At 37.8% G+C, this 19,496-nt stretch overlaps 1 protein-coding gene across 10 annotated transcripts in view; it reads left to right on the plus strand.

The window, feature by feature from the left end:
• Positions 1-19,496, plus strand: part of LOC106057200 (death-associated protein kinase 1-like) — a 117,558-nt gene that overhangs the window by 56,231 nt on the left and 41,831 nt on the right. The window contains exons 1-2 of one of the 10 annotated variants that reach the window (XM_056014036.1): positions 4,129-4,371; positions 18,839-19,484. The exons of 7 other annotated variants lie outside the window; for them this stretch is intronic. In XM_056014036.1, coding sequence (XP_055870011.1) covers positions 18,933-19,484 — 552 coding nt within the window. In that variant the 5' untranslated portion in view covers positions 4,129-4,371; positions 18,839-18,932. Of the gene's footprint in view, positions 1-4,128; positions 4,372-11,410; positions 11,746-18,838; positions 19,485-19,496 lie in introns of those variants that run through there. 2 more of the 10 variants (XM_056014022.1, XM_056014031.1) reach the window with 2 other exon arrangements.

A 19,496-nucleotide genomic window follows, 5' to 3' on the forward strand; every position in this document is an offset into this window, starting at 1 on the left:
AACATCATTCATCTGAAATAAAGTCTTTCATGGTCACAATCAATCACAGTGCTTTAGATAGTAAAACTCTCTCTCCTGACATTGATAAAAGCACATCTGAAAAAAATGACCTCAGTGTTAAGCTGATAGGCCAAGCCTGCAATTGTGTTGTAGTTGACCATAACCTCAATCCAGTTCTAACAGGGCTGGCATTTGACCAGACCGCACACTGCCAAGTTTGTCAAGCTCAATCTGACCACTCTCATGCATGCATTGTTAAGGTCATCGGCTGCCATACTTTGTCCAACTGTTCTGCTCAACTAAACACTGAACAATGCTGCCCAGCAAGTGCAGACCACACTCTGGTCCCACCAGTAACTAATAGTTCCTAGTCATTTTATGTGCAATTGAATACTTTCAGATCTCTTCTTTCTGGAAATGTAATGTCTAAGAATTCTTTGGTAGATAAAACTGACTGAAAGTAATTAAAATTTACAACTTTATTTTGTTAAATGCCAATGTTTTCTCTATATTGGAGTTAACGCAAATGTAAATAGTTGAACTATTGGGACTTGCGCTTGCAATGACAACTGACTATATGGACTACATCAGATAATGTACAGAACCAAGGAAAAGTCATAGATTGTGTTTCATGTGCAGTATTGAACTGAAGGGACTTGTAATTAGATGCAGAGCCTTCAGTAATGTTGATTTGATTACAAAACTACTTATGCCACTGTATGTGCAAAGACATCTAGATAACTAAACATTGTTTCTTTTATAAGTGGTCAGATCTACTTTTAACTATAAGACAGACATATCATAAGCATCAAACTCTGTATCGTCAATGCACATCTATGGCTCTCTGTATACCATTATGTATAAGTAGTCAAGTCAGGCTCTAAAATCCTTTTTTTACTTTGTGTGTTCGTTTGCCATATAGCAGCTTCCTTGTGTGTTTTATTAGCAAGTAGGCTCTTGATATCACATTGCCATGTTTTTTGTTTGTTGCTGTTAGTGTTCTCATGACTTTGAGAATGTTGGACTCCTGTACCAGACTTCTATAGGAGACACCCAGGTTCATCTGTCTCAAAAGTGTTCCACTACAGGCCAACTAAGTGTATTGGAGAGGGATGGAATCAATGACTATCAAATGAAACATCGCTTCATTAGTTTTTACATGATTCTTTAAAGAAACGAATGATAACAAAAACACTTTAGAATTTCAAATTAAAATTCTTGTTTAATGAATTGGATATAGATTTATTTGGAAGCCAGGAAATTAATTTTTTTGATGTTATTTATATCTAGACATTTGTCTTTGAACATAATACAATTTAAAAATGCACTTTATAAAAAGAAGGACATTATTTGAGGTATTTGATTCAAAAGGACATAATTTTTTAAAAGTTTTATTTCAATAAAAATACATTTTCAACACTAAAAGAAAAAGATATTTTGCCCTTATGTCTCTACTTACTATATGTACTTAGAAAAAAACGCACTTAATTAACTGACTATTTACAGTTTGAAGATATATTTGGAATCATTGGATTGGATTATATTTCTATGGTTGGCTATTAATTTTGCATAATTTTAATTTATTTTGTCACTGTGCCTTGCTCTGTGCGTTAGTGCGTGTTTGTGTGTGTGTGTGTGTGCCCGCGCATGCGTGCCAGTATTAAATTAGAAACTCCACAGCACAACTCATTTCTTATACCCAACCCTTCGGCTTGTATAATTGAACTGTGAACACAAAGACAAGAATCACAGCAATGTCCACTCTAACACTTATTCTATCATACACTGTGTTCTTGCCACATTTGTGTTTATTTACCATCGGTGCTTTTTTTGTGTGTATAAACAGTTATATTGTGTTGTTATGGTATTTTCACCCGAGTTCTTGACATTTTCTCTCAACACTTCATGAAAAAAAGAGGGTTTGGGGGGGGGGGGGAGGTGTACTAATATGATATAATATTGGCGACAATTTAATTATTGTTGTAATTGCCGTCTAAACTGTAGAAAAAACAACATTGGAAATAATGATACTCTATCCATAGCTGCTGCCAAGAATTTTGGATTTTAAGGACCCATCTATTGCCTTATGGCTGTGCCCAGACATCGCTAACTATGAGGGCATGTTAAGGTTTCTAAAGGCCGCCTATGGCTTTTATTGGTTCGCTAGTAGACGCCCTTGTTGCAGGGTAACCAATATGTTTTGCTCTGATATTCTTTTATGCATATTATTTACATATTATCGGTGCTCATGTTTCTAACATTAATTGTTTAAAAAAAAAAAAAACACGCCATTTTTTTAAATTCATGACTTGAGTTTTGATTTTGTGTGTATCAGTGTGTGTATGTGTGTGAAGTGTAAAGTGCGTGTGTTAATATTGCATTTGTATTTACTTACGATGTATCAGCCCTCCCCTCCCGAGCTGTTTTAAAAGTTAGTTTTAGCCTCGTTGGGATTATGGAACTAGTGGCAATGTCTTCGATACCTAAGATTAAAGATGATTGCTCTCAACAGCATTTATCTTTTGTTTGATGTTCAAACATCATTCTTTACACATTTTGCAGTAAACTAACCAGATCTTGTTGAAAACATCCAGCACTAGAAGAACTGAAAACTAATCTATGCATTACAAATAATAGAGGATGTTATAATAGACCTAGAAAGATCACTTTTGGGGAACAAAATGTATCATGCATATATTTAATTACGCCTAACATAAAATGTCTTTTGTTTCTTTATTTTTCCAGCACTGAAGTATAAATTTGGTAACACTCTCCTAGTACATAATACATATGTTTACTTCCGATATACTGGTATGTTGAACAGCAGCAGTGTTCCTTTGTAAAAATGTTCAATCGAATCAAACTCTGTGTCATCTCTAGAAGCTCAGTAGAAACATATTGGGAATCTCTTATGTTGAGGGAAAAAACAACAACAAGCTGCTTGTGTAACTATCGAGTTTTACTTAAAACCCATAGACAATCAACTACAGATGTTTCGATCGCTTTTCATCTTCCCGTGTCTCTAGTTGCAACCTCTCTTACTGATCTTTAGTTTGAGCGAATGTCTTTTGTTACATGTAGATCTATTTCTGGACCTGAATAGTCCTCACAGAACCCTGACCGGATTTGAGAAGCCTTCTAGTTATCCCACGGAAGGTTTCAAAGTGACAATATCCCCCCCCCCCTCCTCCTTTTCGCCACCTCCCCAGGTTTCCCCCTAATTTTTCCCATATAGGATCTGGATAGTATCAGACATCGATCAGCCGCTACATTGGCAGGAGGCCCAGGATTTTATTAACCAGGTGGTCAACCCTAGAAACATGCACTCACATGTGGTGTGATATTGTAACATATGGCAGGACTCTGTGGGACTATGTAACAATAAGCTCAATCATTAGGCTGTGCTTCAAGTATCGGATACGTATGTCTGTAAATACTCATTGTCCCAGACTATTCTATTTTTTTTTTTACACTCAGTTATGTCTCTTTCTACTTTTTGTCTGTTCTAAAAAAAAAACAAAAAAAACTATAGGTACCATACAATTATATCGCAAAAAGCAAAGTTGTAGTATATAATTAATCCTGATTTTTTTTTTTTTTTGGGGGGGGGGGCGAAAATTTCCTCTTATCTAAACCTATGAGTTTATGCAACTGATGCTGCAGCATGTGTTATACACAACTTTCCGATTGTCTTGTTTGGGTGATACAAAGCTTCTTTGAACTAAATCCGCCACCATTATATTTTATTAGGGGCACGTTGTTTGAATGCACCAGTCAATGTGGGATTAAAATAATGTTCTTGTCCTTATAAAAAAAAATGCAGTGATCTGTGTAAAACTCCTTCTCCCCCCCCCTTTTTTTTCCCCCTTCTTTTTTTACCCTCAGCTTTTCAGGACAAAAAAAAACTTCAATAGAATGACAAAAAAAAAAGGAAAAAAAGTTTTCAAAATGTATGTCTCGTTTTTTTTTTGTTACGAACTCCTAAAGTAAGAGAGCTGTTAAACAGGTACACATCTAATTTATACAGCCGTCATTCAGACAGATGAAGATATGTATACATCCCCCTACACTCTCAGACACAGGCACGCACAAACCTTCACACCTATCACACACACACACTGTGCGTATCCAATATGGTTTCTATACAGTATTAGAGCTAGACATAGACTAAAACGCGCTGTCACATCAGTGAATGAGTTTGTCTCTTATAGAGGACTTAAGTTTCTGCACACGTTTTGACATTCAACTGGCCCCGTTTTGATAAGGCACTGCACTGTGAATCTGTTGAGTTCAGTGGTTCTAATGCTAGGTGGATGTTTGGTGAATGATTCTTAATGCACTGGCGTGCGTCTCTGTGGTGATAAGTTCAATGTAAGTCGTAAGTGTACTTTGGATAGTAACTACATAGGCTGTTTATTTATTTTTTGAAATGAAGATTTAAAAAAAAAACATCTAAGAAAACAAAGTTACACACATGTTAATAATGTGTTTTAAGTGTATTTTCTGGGGTCCTGGGTCAGGTCTGGTCACTAGAGGCACGACAGAATGTAGATGTTGCTGTCTTATTTCACCGCGTGTTTAAAGTGTTTATGGTTAAAAAGAAAAAGATATTAACAAAGGGATTGTGCTTGTAATGCTTCGACTGTCCTGACATTAGGTGCGGAATAAACTTTTAAAGTTTATTGTTTACAAAAGTATTTCGTATGTCATGTCTCTTCAAATAAGAGATATTGAAAGATATACAATAAGCTAGGTTTCTTTTAAGAACTTTACGTTTTAGTCTGATAGTTTCTCACATGTGCAATGATGATCTTTGCACGCTTTTAAAACCACATTCTCATGGAGCATGTTCCGGAAACTATACCTGTAATATTAGACATTTGAAAAGCAAAACCTATGAATAGAGATGGTAGACCTGAAGTCCTTCTTCCACGACTGTTATACAATCGAATTGGTTCATGGATTGGCGCGAACTGGTTGACAGTCTTTTTTTAGGCTATTCTTTACTGTACGTTTTTTTTTCATTTATGAGCAATCCTCCGGTTTAACAAGTGTTTTAATGTATTGCTGTGTATGCTTGTGTTACTTCTCTTACGCTAGGAAGTTCACGTCAATCTTGACAATGCATCCAATATTTCCAGTTCTATACAAGCTGAAACAATGCGTGCATTGGCCCAATGGATAGGTTCTGCAGGGTTTAATAGATCCTAGAAGAATTTTTATTTTTCTGGAAAGCCTTCATTCGAAATAAAGTTTCTGCTCCTCGACAACAGGATAAAAACCAGTGGCGTAGTCGCCAATAGGAACATCTACTTTGTCGCATTTCTCAGGGATCTTTATTTCCATCGTTTTTCTTCATTGTACACAATGTGTTTCTATAGTTCAAGCTGAGACAAAAAAAGTGGATTCACGACGTCAGTAAAAGCCACCAGTAACTCGGTATAGGATGTCACTGAGTAGAAACGGAGAAGTCCAAGTGTAATTCATAGTCCAGTGAAAGAACATTCCCTTCTATCCCTCGCTCGATATCACTTTATCTTTTTAATTTATAATTAGTAGAAATAGTTTCATAGTCCAGTGAAAGAACATTCCCTTCTATCCCTCGCTCGATATCACTTTATCTTTTTAATTTATAATTAGTAGAAATAGTTTCATAGTCCAGTGAAAGAACATTCCCTTCTATCCCTCGCTCGATATCACTTTATCTTTTTAATTTATAATTAGTAGAAATAGTTTCATAGTCCAGTGAAAGAACATTCCCTTCTATCCCTCGCTCGATATCACTTTATCTTTTTAATTTATAATTAGTAGAAATAGTTTCATAGTCCAGTGAAAGAACATTCCCTTCTATCCCTCGCTCGATATCACTTTATCTTTTTATTTTATAATTAGTAGAAATAGTTTCATAGTCCAGTGAAAGAACATTCCCTTCTATCCCTCGCTCGATATCACTTTATCTTTTTATTTTATAATTAGTAGAAATAGTTTCATAGTCCAGTGAAAGAACATTCCCTTCTATCCCTCGCTCGATATCACTTTATCTTTTCATTTTATAATTAGTAGAAATAGTTTCATAGTCCAGTGAAAGAACATTCCCTTCTATCCCTCGCTCGATATCACTTTATCTTTTTAATTTATAATTAGTAGAAATAGTTTCATAGTCCAGTGAAAGAACATTCCCTTCTATCCCTCGCTCGATATCACTTTATCTTTTTAATTTATAATTAGTAGAAATAGTTTCATAGTCCAGTGAAAGAACATTCCCTTCTATCCCTCGCTCGATATCACTTTATCTTTTTAATTTATAATTAGTAGAAATAGTTTCATAGTCCAGTGAAAGAACATTCCCTTCTATCCCTCGCTCGATATCACTTTATCTTTTTAATTTATAATTAGTAGAAATAGTTTCATAGTCCAGTGAAAGAACATTCCCTTCTATCCCTCGCTCGATATCACTTTATCTTTTTATTTTATAATTAGTAGAAATAGTTTCATAGTCCAGTGAAAGAACATTCCCTTCTATCCCTCGCTCGATATCACTTTATCTTTTTATTTTATAATTAGTAGAAATAGTTTCATAGTCCAGTGAAAGAACATTCCCTTCTATCCCTCGCTCGATATCACTTTATCTTTTCATTTTATAATTAGTAGAAATAGTTTCATAGTCCAGTGAAAGAACATTCCCTTCTATCCCTCGCTCGATATCACTTTATCTTTTTAATTTATAATTAGTAGAAATAGTTTCATAGTCCAGTGAAAGAACATTCCCTTCTATCCCTCGCTCGATATCACTTTATCTTTTTAATTTATAATTAGTAGAAATAGTTTCATAGTCCAGTGAAAGAACATTCCCTTCTATCCCTCGCTCGATATCACTTTATCTTTTTAATTTATAATTAGTAGAAATAGTTTCATAGTCCAGTGAAAGAACATTCCCTTCTATCCCTCGCTCGATATCACTTTATCTTTTTAATTTATAATTAGTAGAAATAGTTTCATAGTCCAGTGAAAGAACATTCCCTTCTATCCCTCGCTCGATATCACTTTATCTTTTTAATTTATAATTAGTAGAAATAGTTTCATAGTCCAGTGAAAGAACATTCCCTTCTATCCCTCGCTCGATATCACTTTATCTTTTTAATTTATAATTAGTAGAAATAGTTTCATAGTCCAGTGAAAGAACATTCCCTTCTATCCCTCGCTCGATATCACTTTATCTTTTTAATTTATAATTAGTAGAAATAGTTTCATAGTCCAGTGAAAGAACATTCCCTTCTATCCCTCGCTCGATATCACTTTATCTTTTTAATTTATAATTAGTAGAAATAGTTTCATAGTCCAGTGAAAGAACATTCCCTTCTATCCCTCGCTCGATATCACTTTATCTTTTTAATTTATAATTAGTAGAAATAGTTTCATAGTCCAGTGAAAGAACATTCCCTTCTATCCCTCGCTCGATATCACTTTATCTTTTTAATTTATAATTAGTAGAAATAGTTTCATAGTCCAGTGAAAGAACATTCCCTTCTATCCCTCGCTCGATATCACTTTATCTTTTTATTTTATAATTAGTAGAAATAGTTTCATAGTCCAGTGAAAGAACATTCCCTTCTATCCCTCGCTCGATATCACTTTATCTTTTTATTTTATAATTAGTAGAAATAGTTTCATAGTCCAGTGAAAGAACATTCCCTTCTATCCCTCGCTCGATATCACTTTATCTTTTTATTTTATAATTAGTAGAAATAGTTTCATAGTCCAGTGAAAGAACATTCCCTTCTATCCCTCGCTCGATATCACTTTATCTTTTTAATTTATAATTAGTAGAAATAGTTTCATAGTCCAGTGAAAGAACATTCCCTTCTATCCCTCGCTCGATATCACTTTATCTTTTTAATTTATAATTAGTAGAAATAGTTTCATAGTCCAGTGAAAGAACATTCCCTTCTATCCCTCGCTCGATATCACTTTATCTTTTTATTTTATAATTAGTAGAAATAGTTTCATAGTCCAGTGAAAGAACATTCCCTTCTATCCCTCGCTCGATATCACTTTATCTTTTTATTTTATAATTAGTAGAAATAGTTTCATAGTCCAGTGAAAGAACATTCCCTTCTATCCCTCGCTCGATATCACTTTATCTTTTTAATTTATAATTAGTAGAAATAGTTTCATAGTCCAGTGAAAGAACATTCCCTTCTATCCCTCGCTCGATATCACTTTATCTTTTTATTTTATAATTAGTAGAAATAGTTTCATAGTCCAGTGAAAGAACATTCCCTTCTATCCCTCGCTCGATATCACTTTATCTTTTTAATTTATAATTAGTAGAAATAGTTTCATAGTCCAGTGAAAGAACATTCCCTTCTATCCCTCGCTCGGAAATAGTTTCATAGTCCAGTGAAAGAACATTCCCTTCTATCCCTCGCTCGGAAATAGTTTCATAGTCCAGTGAAAGAACATTCCCTTCTATAGCCCTCGCTCGGAAATAGTTTCATAGTCCAGTGAAAGAACATTCCCTTCTATAGCCCTCGCTCGGAAATAGTTTCATAGTCCAGTGAAAGAACATTCCCTTCTATAGCCCTCGCTCGGAAATAGTTTCATAGTCCAGTGAAAGAACATTCCCTTCTATAGCCCTCGCTCGGAAATAGTTTCATAGTCCAGTGAAAGAACATTCCCTTCTATAGCCCTCGCTCGGAAATAGTTTCATAGTCCAGTGAAAGAACATTCCCTTCTATCCCTCGCTCGGAAATAGTTTCATAGTCCAGTGAAAGAACATTCCCTTCTATAGCCCTCGCTCGGAAATAGTTTCATAGTCCAGTGAAAGAACATTCCCTTCTATAGCCCTCGCTCGGAAATAGTTTCATAGTCCAGTGAAAGAACATTCCCTTCTATAGCCCTCGCTCGGAAATAGTTTCATAGTCCAGTGAAAGAACATTCCCTTCTATCCCTCGCTCGGAAATAGTTTCATAGTCCAGTGAAAGAACATTCCCTTCTATAGCCCTCGCTCGGAAATAGTTTCATAGTCCAGTGAAAGAACATTCCCTTCTATAGCCCTCGCTCGGAAATAGTTTCATAGTCCAGTGAAAGAACATTCCCTTCTATAGCCCTCTCTCGGAAATAGTTTCATAGTCCAGTGAAAGAACATTCCCTTCTATATCCCTCGCTCGGAAATAGTTTCATAGTCCAGTGAAAGAACATTCCCTTCTATATCCCTCGCTCGGAAATAGTTTCATAGTCCAGTGAAAGAACATTCCCTTCTATCCCTCGCTCGGAAATAGTTTCATAGTCCAGTGAAAGAACATTCCCTTCTATCCCTCGCTCGGAAATAGTTTCATAGTCCAGTGAAAGAACATTCCCTTCTATATCCCTCGCTCGGAAATAGTTTCATAGTCCAGTGAAAGAACATTCCCTTCTATAGCCCTCGCTCGGAAATAGTTTCATAGTCCAGTGAAAGAACATTCCCTTCTATCCCTCGCTCGGAAATAGTTTCATAGTCCAGTGAAAGAACATTCCCTTCTATAGCCCTCGCTCGGAAATAGTTTCATAGTCTAGTGAAAGAACATTCCCTTCTATATCCCTCGCTCGGAAATAGTTTCATAGTCCAGTGAAAGAACATTCCCTTCTATAGCCCTCGCTCGGAAATAGTTTCATAGTCCAGTGAAAGAACATTCCCTTCTATAGCCCTCGCTCGGAAATAGTTTCATAGTCCAGTGAAAGAACATTCCCTTCTATCCCTCGCTCGGAAATAGTTTCATAGTCCAGTGAAAGAACATTCCCTTCTATATCCCTCGCTCGGAAATAGTTTCATAGTCCAGTGAAAGAACATTCCCTTCTATAGCCCTCGCTCGGAAATAGTTTCAAGAGAGATGCTATTACTTTTGCAGTCAGATATATCAGTGGTGCCCAAACTTGGGCCCGCGGCCGTATCCAGCCCGTGACGTATCCGGCTTCTCGTAATTTCTGCCCATAGCGTATAATGAAGATCCAGTGGATCTGTTCCTTTGGACTCGAAGATCTTTTAATGGAGAAGTGGTTCATGACACATGTGTAGGAAATTTATATCAAGGTTGGACACCGTTGAGAATCACTGTTTCAATGGTTACTAGCGCTTTGATTCCAATGCTCTCTCTGTCTCTCCCCCCCCCTCTCTCTCTCTCTTGATTTTACGTTGTAACTATGTGGGTCCCTGTTTATTTCTAAGTACAAAAGATGAACTTTTTTCCCCTCTATTCTATATGATCATGGTTCATTGCACTTGTATGGCTAGCTTACGCTATAACGTATGGCTTCATGGAATGCATGTGATCTATATTTACTTTGTTTGGACCTGTATCTACTTTGACATTAGGACAGCTATTTACCACTAATTATTGAAACAAACGTCAATCCTACCTTTTGTAAATAAGATTTGCTGAAAGGTTCAAACCTCAACGAGCCTTTCTTTTGTGAAGTGTCTTTGGAACATTAAGTCTGTATGACAGCAGCAACTTTTTACTGTTTCAAAGTCTTACAAGAATGGCATTGCAGGTTAACACAGCGCGGGAGCTAACACCCATTAAGTGCTCTTCCGGTAAAGGACACACATATTAACCGTTGACACACACACTCACACACATAACACAAACACAGCCCCTAAGTCTCATCTCGTACCCTGCTTCAACACTTCTAATATTTAAACATTTTTGTGTTTCCTTACATAAAGAGCCCATTGAAGTTTTGTGTTCTCTTCTTCTACCTGACTCGTCCTTCGATCGATTTGAAGACTTCGTATGGAGTCAGTGGCGGAAACAACTTCAATACTTCGCTTCGCAATTCAATAACTTTTCCATTCTCTTACGCTCTCTCTCTCTCTCTCTCCCTCTCTCTCATTTTTCCCCACGTTTAGGTATGTTATGAAAGTGGCTTGGATATCTGACGTAAAACACTAAAAATGTAGAAATGTTTACAAATCACTATGTACACTAGGCTAACACTACCTTACTACATTACTATAATATTCTATCAAATAATTCCACTTTAATACACTTACACACCTTTTTTTTTATTGACTGGAAGAATTACAGAAATTGTAAATATTGTCCGTGTGAAATAATGTGCTTAATACTGATATTTAATAGCAATCTATCTAAATAATTTCCATAATGTGCTTATTGAAACGCCCGTCTCTTTACTACCTTCCTACAAGTAGGCCATGCCGACACTGGAGTTCTCTCCCTTGGCCCTAAACCAGTAGGAACGGGCCCAGTTATAGAACTTTGTCAAGGAGCCACAACTTTACCGTGATCTAGAGAGGTTTCCGTCAATCAAGCAAGCCGTTCTTTCCACTAATCCAGTGATCCACCCCCCCCCCTCCCCAAACCTCTTTACATGTTTTTCTCTCTCCCTCCCCCCTTGCAGCGGTAGTAAGTTATTTCATGGTAGCTGAAGCAAGTCTTAACGAGAAGATTTGCATGGACTTAATTTAAAATAGAACTGCTTGTAGTATGATGGTGACTAAGGCTGGAAACTGAGGATTTGTTTAGACTGAACTATTTAATGCAAGGGTTGATTTTTTACCGTACATATTTCTTTTTCTTGTCTGGATTTATGGACTGATTCAGTTTGTGATCAGGATAACTTTGATGTATGTAAAGCCTAGTCCGCCGCGGTACTAAGTCAATCAAGTTGTAGTGATACTACCACTGAGTAGAGTTCAAAGGATTGTCTACGAGGTTGTGTTTTCTTACGATACTTGACCAAAAGGTCGAGTGTACATATTAATGACTTTTTGACTCGACTGTATTAGAGTGAAATACTTTGTCGGTTTGTCTGTGTGTTTGTAATTGTTTCGGTAGAATTTGTTTGAAAGAAATAGGTTTTAGATTCCCGCTTCGTCTATTTTCTCACTGTCTCACTAGTGAATAGCATTACCTCTCACTATCTACCTAGAGAGCAGGGCATCTCACTGTCTTACCTCGTTGCGTTTCTCTATGCTATTGAAACGTACACTTTTGTTTAGACACTTGTTTAGTGTACAAGGTTAACTTTACCTTGACCTTCAGCAAAGCTCTGGACTCTGTCCTAGCCATACTAGCCATAAAAACTTTTTAATATCAGCCTCTGGAATAACAGATAGCTTTTAGTTTTCTCTTGGAAACAGTTTTTGATTTATCAAAAAATGTTTTGTATAATTTATCTAGCATGGCTTATTGTCCAATATCGGCTAACTGTCTAAAAGCTTGTTCAATATCGGTTTAATGACCAATAATGGGTAGTTTTTTAGCGGCCCCCGAAAGGGGAAAAGACGCTATTGGTTTTGTGCTAAATGTCTGTCCGTCCGTCCCGTTTAGATCTCGTAAACTAGAAAAGATACTGAAAATCCGACATCACAATATTTTAGACCATTCAAAGTTCTGATGCAACGGCTACTTTTTTTTTCTGAAAGCGAAAAATCTAATTTTTAAAATCAGTTATGCAAGCAGTTTTTTTAAAGAGAAAAAGCTAATTAGTATGCATTATAAGTTAGACCTAAATTAAAACGAATAGTAATCTTGTAAACGTCATTTGCGTGAACTATTTTTTTTATTGCGAAAATGTATATTTTTTTTTGTTCTAGATGTACTTTATGTCTTAACTAACCAAGAAAACAAAGAAGTATTAGAGACTTAGTCATGCAGAAACTACCGGGGTTAATAAGAGCCAACTTTGTAGATTAAAACTCTGTTACCTCAACACTAGGTTAATGGTTATCTGCCGTACGCGTCCAGTCGCCCCTGACTTTCCTCTTCCTTAGTAAACCACTAAACACAATTTATATAGTTAGAAATATAAAATGCGATTCTGTTAGTACTTAAATTTATTAGCCTCAACATTGGAAACATTGGGCATGTATTGACGGTAAGGAGTTAATGTTTTCTTGAGTTTGTTTTGTTCGTTCTCTGTTCTCAAGTTCATTGGATTAGCATTTCGTTAACGAAAGACCTGCCACGACACTAGAGAATCTAGAGCTAGAAACTTAGAAACTGGCACATTACTATTGGTCGACACTGCCAGGGAAAAAAACAAATGGCTGTTTGTTTTGTTTTTTTCAAAATGACCAACTAAAATATTTTTTCAATCATAGTAATAACAAGCATTAAAAAAATCGTTATATTTGAGCTGTTTAATGCTATGATCTCTTATTAGAGTGAATCTCCTGGCACGAGGCCCACAATCAGACCTGTGAAGTTTATCGTGTTAGCTCTCTCCCCCCCCCTCCCCAACCCAAAAATATTGGTAATATTGACACCGATAGTCTGAACCGTTCTGGGTGTATGTATTCTTTGGTTGATCACCGAGTTTTTCTCCCCTTCCCACTCTGTAGCATTAGTCACGGCGGTGCGCTGGTGTCTCGACAGCTCAAGACCTAGATCAACCTTACTTTAGTAACATCAGTGTTTTGTGACGTCGTCTTGTGTCACCTCCTGCCTATACATAAACATCCTCTTTAAGTTGATTGGCTACCTTGGCTTTTTGTCTCACAATATTTTTGAAACATTATAATAGATTTAAACCTCTTATTGTCAACCAAAGGCATTTATTAGAGCGTGATCTTACAATACATTCATAGACATTTGTGTAAAGAGGATGTCCAAGCAATGGCGTTAGAAAGGGTGGGTTTTATCCTGTGCGGTGAGCTCAGATTGTCACCAATCTCCAAACTGCACTAAAGCTAGAAATATTGGTTCTTGACTGCACTTAAACTAGGAAGATTGAGGCTTGACTGCACTAAAGCTAGAAACATGGGCTTATGACCACTCTAGGGATAGGAAGATTGGCTTTTGATTGCATTTAAGCTAGATAGATAGGTTCTAGACTGCTCAAGGGATCTCAGAATTGTGAAATTTGATTACATCAAGATTAGGAAACTTAAAATTTGTCCTTTTCTTAATTTTACATTCACGTTTAAAAACCGATAGAGCTGGGCTCAAAATCTTGTCAAAACTGGCCAGTTTTCTCAGGCTTTGAGAGCACACATTTTTTGTTTCGAAATAACAACAAAAGAACTACGCATTGTTTTTAATATGACAAATGTTTAAACACAAACTGTAGACACTTAGCTAAGCATCTATAAACGATTATTTTGTATACATAGTAAGTCTATGCAACAAATTTGTAGTTGCCGTTGAGTTTATACTAGATATCTTGAAACTCTAAACCAATGGAAGCTCCCCTCTTCCGGATTGCTTGCCATTTGTTCTGTCTGAAAGGGATCCAAGCAGATGCTGCACGTGTTTCTCTGGGTTCGTATCCTTAGAAGCTCAAAACTTGAGTCGAGTCGAAAGACCGAGAACCCCGAAGAAAACGTCATTTTTTCTCTCTTCTATAGTGGCCTTGCGGCTGTTCGTCATAAAACGGCCCCTAGAGGAACGGCGTGTGGATCATGACATGGCTGTTGGTGGCTCTCTTCCATACTGCCAGTGCAAGGATCATTGGTACATGGCACCTCGTCGAGGGTCTTGTTTTGCTTCAACGAACATTTCCACTCACGCGGGCACGTTGATGCTGAGTAGCGTTGTCCGCTTTCTTTTGCTCTTTTGACACCTCTCGCTGCTAGCGTAGCAATTAATTAGCTTGACAGAGGTTTAGGATAAAGCAATGCAGGTTGTAATAACAAGACTCAATTTTAGTCTATTCTTTAATTCTTGACAGCTGATGAAATGATACTGTACATCTTAGTTGGTCACGGTGTCTATATTGCGTCACTTGTTTTATGCGTGCATTCTTTTAGTAATAGTAGTGATTGGTTTGTTCCCTACCTAAAACGTATTTAATACTTTCTAAAAACTAGTTTTTTTTTTGTTGAGATCAATGACTCTTTCCTAATGCTGACAGCGCTCTTGTGTGGTTTGTGTGAATGTGTGTGTCTGCTAAGGAGAAAGGTAGTGAAAGGCGTTGTCCCAATGGGGGAAAGCTCCTGATCTAGCCACATCAGTGGTGCCCAACCAAAGGCCATTTCCGACATGTGACGCAATCCTGCCCGTTGAAACTTTAGTCCACAGTACATAATGAAGTCGTGGAGTCTGTGGTTCCGTTGGACTCGAAGACATTTTGTTTGGAGCCGGCCCATGACTCGCTTGTAGGAACTGAGTCCTCAAGGCTGTGAAGACTTGGCCCCACTGGGTCACAGCCTTGCTTCACCAAGTTTGAACCATGACAACTCGAGCACTTTTCAATGATCTGGTGTATCGGTGTCTACGGGGTGGGTGGGTGTGGGCGCTCTATCTTCCACCTCTAGTCAAAGTTTATGAAACCACAACGTCCTGGTTTGGAAGGCACTTTGAAAGACACGTGCTAGACTGGTCCTTCTAACACAGCAGAAAGATAATGTTCTTTTCATAAAAGATTGATCTTTTTGTGTGTGTGTGTCACTAGCTGTGTTTATGTGTCACTATCCACTCCATTCATTACTCTGTGTGTAGCTGAACGTAAACACTGTTTGCAACACAAGAGGTGTGACGGTAGTAAGAAAAAGAACATTATGACAAGTTATATGCAACAGAGATGTTGTTACACAATTAAAACTATTATTTAAAAAAAAAAGTAGTAAAAAGCAAAATGAGTATATTATGCTAAATTTTGAACTGTCTCAAATGTGCAGAATAAAACTAAAAGCCTAAAAATGTGTGCCATTTATTAAATGCATTGAACGTTAATTTTCAATTTGGTGAGCTATAGCATTAGCCGATAGAGTAAGCTATGGAAGTCTTGACTCACTTATTCAGTGGATGAATGATAAAAACTTGGGTTTAAATCCTTACTGCTCATTAAAAAACAAAAAACCACTTATATTTTACTGGCTTATAAAAATGAATCTTTTTCGTAAGAGTAGTTTTGTTTTTCCATACACAATATTAAATCATAACAGTGAACGTAAGTAGAGGTATGTCCGAAAAGAAGAATTAAGTCGTAGACTCTGAGAGAGACACATGTCGTAGACTCTGAGAGAGACACATGTCGTAGACTGAGAGAGACACGTGTCGGAGACTCTGAGAGAGAGACACACGTCGTAGACTCTAAGAGAGACACATGTCGGAGACTCTGAGAGACACATGTCGGAGACTCAGAGAGACACATGTCATAGACTGTTAGAGAGACACATGTCGGAGACTGAGAGAGCCATGTCGGAGACTCGGAAAGTGATATATATATATGTCGTAGACTGTTGAATTGCTATTCCTGTATCTTTTAGCTGTTGTCTTCTAGAAAGAAGCCACTCCTCATTCAGATCTCTTATAGCTATTGTGTCCGGGTGTATCAGTATTATGATTGTTTTTTATGTTACGGAACAAACTAAATATTTTCTAAGTTTATAAAATCAACTCATACTCGATTTTTGGGGGATTTCAACAGTAACAAATCGTCTCTTCAATGTTACTGCACGTTGAACAGATTAATATGAAGACTTGGTCGTCTTCCTGTCTTTACCATGTTTTTTGTTTATATCTACCACTTGATATCGTCCGTAGTTTTTGAGGCACAGGGTACTGTTGGTACCAAGATGAAGTAACCCCAGCCTTAGTGCTAACTTCTTTATTTTCCTGACCTTTCCTACATATAAATGAGACCTGACCTTTCCTACATATCAACGAGACCTGACCTTTCCTACACATCAATGAGACCTGACTTTTCCTAAGTGTAAATGAGAATATATCAGACGATCTCAATTATCTTTTACTTCAATATTGACTCAGCGCCAGATCCAAGCCATGGGGATCAAACGAGAAATATTTGGATGGAAGACCTACTCGGTGTGAAGATATTCAGTTCTTCTTCTTGAAACTGTCAGGTAGAGTTGAGCCTTCGGTTCTTGGAACTCTAGGCCAGAAAAAGTGAACAAGAGCTCCCTCTCACCGGCCTGAATGAGAACAGTGTACACTGTTCTGTCTGGCGGATGGGTCAGACTCGTGGCAAGAGGCCGCGTACACTAAGACCCCCGCCATTTTCCTTTTCTATACCAGGCTAACCGTGCGGGACGCGCCATTTATGTAACGGCCCCTTGAGGAGCAGCGCCTGGATTGTGACAAGATTGTGGGAGCTTTTTTACAACTCCGCACAGTGCAATGAGGATGCTCTCGCACCCCCTTAGGCACCCCCACAGGAGTCTTGTTTTGCTACCTTTAGCCTAATCGTTTCCTCCTACGATCGTTTCCACCCGGACGCCACTATGAGACAGGGTAGCATGCCCGGGAAGATATTCAGTTCAGTAGGGCGCTTGTGATTTTCTCGTTCACATGTATTGCTTTTCCTGAAGGTGACCAATTTCTGGCGTTCGGCTGTCCTCATGATTCTTTTCTCCTTATCTCCTATCAGAATGAGTCTTTGTATGGACATTGTCAATTTTTTTGTTTTTGTTTCTCACAAATAGATGTGCGACATTTCTTAGTCCACACTTTTTACTTACGTATGTCATCCGTTGTTTACAGTTTGCACAGATATTTATGGGATATTATTGAAACAACAAACGTGTAGGTTTAATTGTTGGAGTAGGAGCCTCTATGTATCTATGTATACACACACACTCTCACACAATAGTATTTAAATATATATGCTAGTGCCCACGTCATTCCGCATTAATTAATGTTAGTAACGATAAATCCAAAAAAAAAAAAAATAATAAAGCTAAATCCATTCTTGATATGCTAGTAATAGGAAATGTATGTTTCATGTCATGTCTCCACACGACCCCCTTCGTTTCACACTCCCCCTGCTCGTCTTATCGTCTGCTCCTCGCACTGGAAATAATAGAAGAACTGACAAACTGTGTCACAAATGACACCCCCCCCCCTCTTCCTGTTCGTTCTTTCTTTGGTGTCCCCAACCCAGTCTGTACGTGCCAAATTTACTTTGATGATAACACTGGTCTGGTTGACTTTCCCTTTGATATGTGACCTCTCTCGTATAGGTTTCGTTGATATGTTGTGTTATGTAATGAGATCAATGTGGTTTATAATAACACCGCTTTGTAGGTAAAGACGTCGTTCTCTGATCATGAGTCATTCCTGTGGGTTTTATGTGAACAGGACTATAAATGTTTGTTTTACTCGAGTGTTTGAACAATCCAACTCAACATTGTAGCGTTTAAGTCGTGATTTGAAGATTGAAAATACTTCATTTTTTTACATTCTTATTTGGGGCTAATACATCTATTAGAAGTTTTAACATAGTATGTACTCTTGTTGTAATATAGCCGTACACTCTCATCAATTGTTTTGTTTGTTTTAAAAAGGGATTTTCCTTTATTAAACCCTGACCTATATATAATTGCTAAATATACTTAAAAAATAAACTTTTTTTCTCTAAAAATCGCCATCGATATGAGTAGTTTTTACCCGCGAAGTAATTGGCTATTCTAACTGTACATTACTATACATTAACAACGGGTCTGTTTAGAGTCACCCCAGAATGTTTAGCCTGGCCCGTAGCTACTTTCTGTCTTGCCTTTATGTCAATAAATGCACTATAAATACCACTTTAATTATGAGATAACACTAAAATGCGTTCAAATGTACAGAGAAAAAGATTTGTTGTATGTTTGTTTTCAATGCAAATGTATTGATTAATAGCAGAGGTTGTTGATTGATACAAATGCAAGGTAAATGTGTTGCTCGGATTGCTGGATCGATAGAAGGTGTTCACTTTCTCCCTACTCCCGACAATTGACCACGCCTGTACTACTGCATACCGCCACCACCTCTCCGATTGGTAACGTATTGATTCTCCCTCTCTTCTTCCTAACGACCCGTGAAATAACAACTGTGTTTATTCTGTGTTTTTTTTTTTCAAACAAAACGTGTTGTGTAATGTCTTTTTCTAGATGCATTCTGTGCAGTTCAAATGTGTTTGTGTTCGGGTCAGTTGGAAAACTTTGAACTCTGACCCAGATCACGTGGACACATGGACCATCGTTCATGCAAATGGGGGCTTTTGATTTGATGCCGCGGAAAACGGCCGCCATCTACCTCAGCACCGGCAGCATCGCCAACTCCTCCGGCGGCAGCAATACTCCTAGGACTTCCAGCTCGTCCAGCGGACATGCCGGGCACCACTACGGGGAGCTTTGGCGCTCCAAAAATTTCTCCTTCGGCCCGAGGTCTCCACGGTCTATCAGTTCCTCAAGCCTGGAAGATAGGCTCAGCACTGCATCACCCTCTCTGCGTAGCTACAGTCCATGTCTCAACACGTCCAAGCTGCCCCACGGTAGAGTAGCGTTGAGCGACGTACGTCCTAAAGATCGCCTGTTTTTGTCTGGCGAACTTCTCGTCCCAGACAGCGAAGGCTCTCTCTACGATGGACGGTTGTTCTATTCTAGTGAGTATTTATTTCCTGGACATCGCCATCACCTCAGGACTAGACCGTACGCCAGTTTTTTGGATTCGGATACACAGGGCATTGAAGAAAAGCGATCACTTCAAGGGATTGTGGCATCTGAAGAAGAGCTAACGCTGTCCACAATATTTCAGGTAAGCTTGTAT

Source organism: Biomphalaria glabrata, chromosome 1 (assembly GCF_947242115.1).
Source record: "Biomphalaria glabrata chromosome 1, xgBioGlab47.1, whole genome shotgun sequence".
Classification (NCBI taxonomy): Eukaryota; Metazoa; Mollusca; class Gastropoda; family Planorbidae; genus Biomphalaria; species Biomphalaria glabrata.